The sequence below is a fragment of the Poecilia formosa genome, unplaced genomic scaffold (genome assembly GCF_000485575.1).
Source record: "Poecilia formosa unplaced genomic scaffold, Poecilia_formosa-5.1.2 Scaffold18, whole genome shotgun sequence".
Taxonomy (NCBI): domain Eukaryota; kingdom Metazoa; phylum Chordata; class Actinopteri; order Cyprinodontiformes; family Poeciliidae; genus Poecilia; species Poecilia formosa.
In genome coordinates, this window is record NW_006799957.1 from 2,205,948 (window position 1) to 2,213,381 (window position 7,434).

The 7,434-nt window shown below is 36.2% G+C and overlaps 1 protein-coding gene across 1 annotated transcript in view; it reads left to right on the plus strand.

Moving 5' to 3' along the window:
• The window catches only part of LOC107835684 (complement factor H), a 24,178-nt gene extending 19,877 nt beyond the window's left edge, over window positions 1-4,301 (plus strand). The window contains exons 7-11 of the mRNA XM_016668984.1: window positions 501-686; window positions 1,251-1,436; window positions 2,993-3,022; window positions 4,081-4,122; window positions 4,237-4,301. Coding sequence (XP_016524470.1) covers window positions 501-686; window positions 1,251-1,436; window positions 2,993-3,022; window positions 4,081-4,122; window positions 4,237-4,286 — 494 coding nt within the window. The 3' untranslated portion in view covers window positions 4,287-4,301. The remainder of the gene's footprint in view (window positions 1-500; window positions 687-1,250; window positions 1,437-2,992; window positions 3,023-4,080; window positions 4,123-4,236) is intronic.
• The last annotated feature ends 3,133 nt before the right edge of the window (window positions 4,302-7,434 follow it).

The following is a 7,434-nucleotide window of genomic DNA, read 5'->3' on the forward strand; positions in this document are numbered from 1 at the left end:
TAAGTAACTCAGGATTGTTTATTGTAATGGAACCTGGAGCCTTTGACTGTTAAGTTTTATACTTGAATTTTTTGGCAATATTGAGAGGTTTTATTTGGACTTTTTGCATTTTTTAGCCTCTTCAGAGCCTTCATATGTTTTCAGTCTGTTAAAGATAGTATTACCGATAGCAGTACAATTTGCACAATGCCTGTTTTGTTTTGTTGTTGGAAAAAGTTATTAAAAACAAGTTTTATATCTAAATTAAGGTGAATTCATGGTTCCTTTTTCCACATAATGTAACCGGTAGTGTTTATGATTAAAAAATAATATTTATGTGATTGGTATCGGTGATCGGTATCGGTAGGAAAAAACCTGATCGTCACATCTCTAATGAAAACCTAAAATTACTACATGAGTCTTCATGAAGGGGCTGGCACTCTTTTTGGCGGACAGAGCACCTCCCTTTGATAATGGTAGATGAAATGCTGCTCAATTACAAGATTTTTATTTCCTCCTAGCTTATTGTCCCATGCCTGAAGGTGGAAAGAACATGGTTCTCACTGATGAATCCCTCCTAAGAAAGGATTTCCCAGATGGTACCAATCTCACATATGAGTGCAGCAACGGATATGAAAAAGAAAGTGGCTCTGAGATCATAACCTGCATTGGTGGGAATTGGACTGAGTCAGATCTAATCTGCAAGGGTGAGTCCTGATGTTGCACAGACACATGAAAAAAGTGGTTTGTAAAATGTTTGTGTGGGCAATGAAACATTTTCGTTTTCTGCATCTGCACCAGCCTATGTGACCAGTGTAAAAAAACATATATATGTTTCCATCCCTGATTCTTCAGAAATGACTCCTCAGTGAGGGATTATAGAAATGCTGGTAAAGATCGACCTGCTCTATAACAGCACCGTACAATTTGAATGAAAGATGGTGTATGCAGAGTGATCCCACAAATATTTGTAGGTGACCAAGCAGGCGCACACTTGGCCCCAGTTCAAATTGTCAACAATAAACCTAGCGTTAGAGAGAACTGAAAGTAGTGGAGTAGTGATCACTTCTGTTGTCAGTCATGTTGTCAGATCATGGCTGACAACATGATCTTAAGTTATTTAGTTGAAAAAATTAATAGCATTAAGTCCTACACAAGTCTTCATGGGGGCTAGGTGGTCTTGTTGGCAGGCTGGAGCGCCCATGTTTGATAATGGCAGGTGAAATGCTGCTCAATTACAAGGCTCATGCAAGATTTTTATTTCCTCCTAGCTTATTGTCCCATGCCTAAAGGTGGAGAGAACTTGGTTCTCACTGATGAATTCCTCCTAAAAAAGGACTTCCCAGATGGAACCAAGGTCATATATAAGTGCAGCAATGGATTTGAAAAAGAACGTGGCTCTGAGAACATAACCTGCATTGATGGGAATTGGACTGAGCCAGATCTAATCTGCAAGAGTGAGTCCTGTCTAATTTACACATTAAAGTTACTTTACCCTAAAGTGTTGGTAATTTGTCAAAATGTGTCTTGCTAACATATCTAAGTGGAAATTTGCGATTTGGAATAGGAGATTGCAACATTGATGATTACTATGAACAAAATCTATAAGCAAATGGATGGTGCATGAATGTCAGTTATAGATAATGTCTGTTGTACATGCCAAATTAAAATTAGCTGCATGTTGCATGTCTAGAATATATCAAAATTCAGAAGAAATGTACTTCGGATGATTGCAGCTGAATCCTTTGTGAAAGGATAAACCACAGAAGCCAAAATTGCAACCAAAAGTATTTCATCTGCTCCTGCAACAAAACAATGTGTAGAATATGAAACAAGAATATTTTGGCACAGTTTCACATTTTTACTGTACTTTGTGATGAGGATATTTCTATAAAAGTTTATTAAAAAGAATGCGTCCCCTTTAGAGACTTCCTTACCACACCACAATATTGAGTCGGGTTGTGGGGATAGCAGCCTCTGGAGGGAGTCCCAGATTTCCCTCTACCCAAAAACCTGGACCAGCTCCTCTGGCAGAATCCCAAGGCGTTCCCAGGCCAGCTGAGAGATATAGTCCCCCCAGCATGTCTGGATTCTTCCTGTGGTTCTCCACTGAGTAAGAAGTCTCTGTAGCACCTCACCAGGGAGGCATCCAGGAGGCATCTTAACTCGATGCTCGAGCAACCTCAACTGGCTCCTCTCAACGTAGAGAAGCAGTGGCTCTAATCTGAGTCCCCCCTGATTGACCAAACTTGTCATCATATATCTAAGAGGGAGCCCAGACACCCTGAGGAGAAAACTCATTTGGCCATTTGTGTACGTGATCTCATTCTTTCTGTCATGACCCAAAGCTCATCATCATAGATAAGGGTAGGATCGTAAGTTGACTTACGTTGGTAAATCGACAGCTTCACCTTTGACTCAGTTCTCTTCACGACAAGAGACCAGTACCGCGCCTTCTTCGCTGTAGAAGTTGCACTAATCTGCCTAATGATCTCCTGTTCAGAGTAATACCATGTTATGAAAATATTACTACAGCCAGGGCATCATAATCCACTTTATGAAAAAGTTTTATTAAAAAGCTCTAAATGTCATAAATGTATTTTTAAATCAAGGTGGAAAGCAGATTTTTAACTTACAATTTGTCAATGCAGCAATGATGTTCTGTTCTGTTTTTGTTTTTTGTTGTTGTTGTTTTTGTCATAATCAAGTGGATTTTCTGTATACTACACCGGGAAATAAATTATAGATTTCTCAGACAACGTAGGAGTGAAAACCACTGATCACCGGTTTGGTGACGACCTTGGCGAGCCACTGCCTTACGAAATATTCTAACAAGTAATGTGGCATGTTTGGAGAATGATAAATGGATGTTTCTCCTCTCTTGACACCTCTGCAGGAGTTGTATCAGTTTCCTGAAGAATTGTGAAGTCTGAGATGTTTTTCTTATAAAGACTTAATCGAATCTTTGCTATAATTATGTAAATCCACTAAGTACACTGTTTTGTACTTGCAGAGCAGAGTATAGTAGAGACTATAAAAGAAGGTGAGTTATTGATATGAAGTCTAAAGTTGAGAGCAAGATGTGTTACCATTGGTTGGGCTTTGAAATGATTTTATCTGTCTTTACAGGAAATACACCTCCTGTGGCCATTTTTGCAATAGGTAACATGAATTAAAGTTTCTCTCTGTGAAATTAATATTAGCATTTTCTGTGACTAAAAGTGAATAAAACATGTATTTTCTTTCATTTTCTTCACAGTTTGCTCCATAGTTGGAATTTTTATAAACATCTGTCTAAAGAGAAGATGATGGTGAGATATTGNTGACCCTTCTAGAAGCATGAAGCCCCTGACAATATAACTCCTAGAATAATTGGAACACTCTAATTCCTCCACCACTGCATGGAGGCAGCCCAGGGAGGGATTACACACATTTTTTTTTCATCCAAATTAGGAAATATATGAGAATTATGCTAACTTTGTCATTTTAAGTCTATAGATTAATACCATGTGTGTGATGAAAATATTACTACAAACAGTGCATCATAATCCACTTTATGAAAAAAAATTATTAAAAAGCTCTAAATGTCATAAATGTATTTTTAAATCAAGGTGGAAAGCAAATTTTTAACTTACAATTTGTCAGTGTAGCAGTGATGTTCTGTTCTGTTATTTTTTTTGTATTTTTTTTATTTTTTTGTCATAATCAAGTGGATTTTCTGTGTACAACACTGGGAAATAAATTATAGATTTCTCAGACAATGTAGGAGTGAAAACCACTGATCACCGGTTTGGTGACAACCTTGGCGAGCCACTGCCTTATGAGATAATCTAACAAGTAATGTGGCATGTTTGGAGAATGATAAATGGATGATTTTCCTCTCTGGACACCTCTGCAGGAGTTTTATCAGTTTCCTGAAGAATTGTGAAGTCTGAGATGTTTTTCTTATAAAGATTTAATTGGATCTTTGCTGTAATTAAGTAAATCCACTAACTACACTGTTTTGTACTTGCAGAGCAGAGTATAGTAGAGACTATATGAAGGTAAGCAAGATGTGTTACCATTGGTTGGGCTTTGAAATTATTTTATCTGTCTTTACAGGAAATACACCTCCTATAGGCAGTGGGGCCATTTTTGCAATAGGTAACATGAATTAAAGTTTCTCTCTGTGAAATTAATATTAGCATTTTTTTTTTCTGTGACTAAAAGTGAAATGAAAAATATAAAAACATGTATTTTCTTTCATTTTCTTCACAGTTTGCTCCATAGTTGGAATTTTTATAAACATCTGTCTAAAGAGAAGATGATGGTGAGATATTGTATTTTATATTTACAAATAATCAGATTTGTTTATATGTATAATTCAGCTTTTCAAATCCTGCTCCTTTTCTCTGTTGCATGTTCTGTCCCTTCAACATCTGCATGGTTACATGTAAATGAACAATAAGATTGAACACTTTGATTCCATAGGATATTAAATTCTCTGAAAGTCACTGAAACAATGTACAATCATTAATCTTCAGGGGTTTTATTGTGCATTGACTTAGTTGGTTCTTACTAACAAACCAATGTAAAACCAGGCAGGCATATTTAGTTGCCTAAATTTTAACTGGCAATGTCAACCTAACTGGGTGAAAATGAAAAATACTGCCAAGGAGGAAAATGCACATTAACTAGTAACTGTGTAATAATGTTTGAGATTCTTTCCTTGAAACTAAATACAATCCATTTACAGGTTTCTTTTTTTTTTTGCCAAGATCATCAATTTCATTATAATCTAAAATAACAACTTTGATAACATGTAGAAAAGCAGCCTTCAAATTATGATTTCATTGGAAATTGCTAAAAAGAAAACATTTCCTCTAAATTGATAACTCTAAATTGAAAACCTACAAAACAATGTAGGTTTTCTTCATTGCTTTTAGAACATTTTATCCACTCTTTTTAAAATTATGTTAAAGGATTTTACAGCAACATCAACCTGTTTAATCTCATCTTAAAGCATCTCTCTTCAACTTAAATTCAAACTCCCCTATAGATGCCATTTTTGCTCAGACTCTTTACTATTGATGCATTACAGATGCTTTTGATAATTTGTCGACGTGCTCTTAAAGCCTTAGAAATAGCCTCGTAAACAAGTTGAAAGATGTTCAGGATTTTTTTTGTCATCTGTTCTTGATGTGAAAATACAACACACAATGTTTAGACTGGAATACCATCACTGCTTCCTTCAAGGCGACTTCATGTTATACTAATGTAGAATTGGGTAAAAGGCAGCCTTAATTATGTCAAATGTTACTGGTGTTCGATATTTTTCTTACAGAAACATATTTTCATTACAGTGACAAACCCTTAACTCCAGGGAATGCTAATTACAAATTCATTAAATCAATTAACATTTATTTAAAAAAATTACAAGCCAATAATTCTCACACGAATTTCTTATTTGATGGCACTATAGCTGATAAGACACTGGAGAAGACCTGAAGACGGAGTTATTACAGTTCCAAACTCTTTGTGTCCTTCTTCATTCAGGTATCCATTTCAGATGTATTTTCAGAATACCAAACAATCCTGTTTAAGCTGTTTTAACATTTTTCTGTTTGTTCTTTTCTGAGTGAAATATGAAGTACAAATATGAAGCAAGAAAAAACATCACTGTTGTCAATTTTCTTTTACAACACAATGAAAATGCAACTCTGATTAAACACTTAGTCCTTGCTTTCTTATCTCTGTTTGTGTCTCAGTTGGAACTGGACCCATCTGTTAAGACATCTACTACAGATGAAGGACTGCCAAACTCTGAGTGCCTTACCAAGCCTTGGACCAAGCAAGCAGGCTCCCTTTTATCATTTTCTATTTTTCTTTTCACTTTTAAAAGAAGAAAACCAAACGTTGTGAAGGGTATTGTATTGTATTGTGTCAAAGTAAAATTTTTATTGGCTCTTTAGGCCTTTATTTGAGAATGGTTAAACAGAAAAGTAAATCATGAGAAAAGGGGAAGATGTGGCAAAGATCATCAGGTCAGGATTCGAACCTGTAATGTCTGCATTGCAGACTAAGGCCTCCATGGTGGGTGGTGCTTTATTCCTTTGCCACCACAGCAACCTTAGAGGCAGTTTTTATAATTATTTTTACCAAGTTAGTAAAAATTTGAAAATACTTCTTTTTTTGTTTCTACTAATTATGTTGTAAACCATTTTTCTATTTATGTAAGAAATTATTTTAGTTATTTAAAAAAACATGTAGCTTAGAGTTCTTGATGAATCTTAAGCCGTGAGTTTCCAGGTTTTTCTGTTTTGTGATGTTTTATCAGGACAGACACATAATCCAAGTTGTTCAGGAACGACACAATGGGGTTAATTCAGTTTACAGACTGTATTGTTGGCCGGTGAAAATTCTTTCTTTTCATGAATGTTGACTGTTAGATTTTTGTCCACTTTGCAGAACAATAACAAACCATTTCATTGAGAAAGATTTCAAATCGTCTTTACAATGAAACATTTCCAGATAAAATAGAAGAAGTCTTCTATTTCTGACAATAGAAGAATGAGTGTAAAATATATTTTAGTATTCATATATGAAGATAAACATGTTTATGTTCCCTTAAAGGTTTTTACTACTTATGGTTTCTGACTTTTTTGAACTTTACATCATGCTATAACAGCATTCCGTCATCAAACATGTACCTGGTTTGTTGACTTGATTCTTTCATGCATGTTTGAGAAATCCTTAAATCTCCCACGGCAACCATTCAGCTTTGCAAAACACCTGGGGAACCAAGGCACAGCCCCTCCTCTTTTCGAGGTGTAGCTCCTCCTCTGAGGTGCAGTTTCCAATCTACCGAGCCTCCGCCTCACAGAGCACCCTTCCCCTGTGACTCCACAAGTCAGCTCCTTCAGACTAGCAGCAATTAGCAAACACCTGATGGAACTGTACACCTGCTGGGCTCATTATACAAGCTTTTTCTCATTGCAACACTGGTGAAAACACTATGGGGTTAAAACAGGAGCAATGTTGTGTTGATTTCCTGAATTCGGACCAGGAAGAGCATGAGTTTTCAAAGAGACAGAAGCACAATTTCAAGGCGTTGAATTGTGATTACAAAAAATTCACAATGCAACCTGAAGTGATCCAATTCTGATTTTTTGTTAAATCAGATTTTTTTTTTTTTTGTTGTGGTCGTTTACACTTCCAAATATATGTGACTCCAGTGTGAACTGCAAACAACCTGAAATTGTCCCGCATGCGCAGTAGAGGGCGAAATAACATCACACATACAGAGCCTACTCAGTGTTTTGCCTATGGTTTTGCCAACCTCCATAAAAAGAAGCGCTTGGTGTTTGAGGAAACAGAAGTGGGTGGTAATGGAGCCTATCTTGTAATTTTGAAGTTGCTGTCCAACCGGAGCCAGTTCATTAATAACTTTATCCTCATTAAGATCCTTCATGGTTG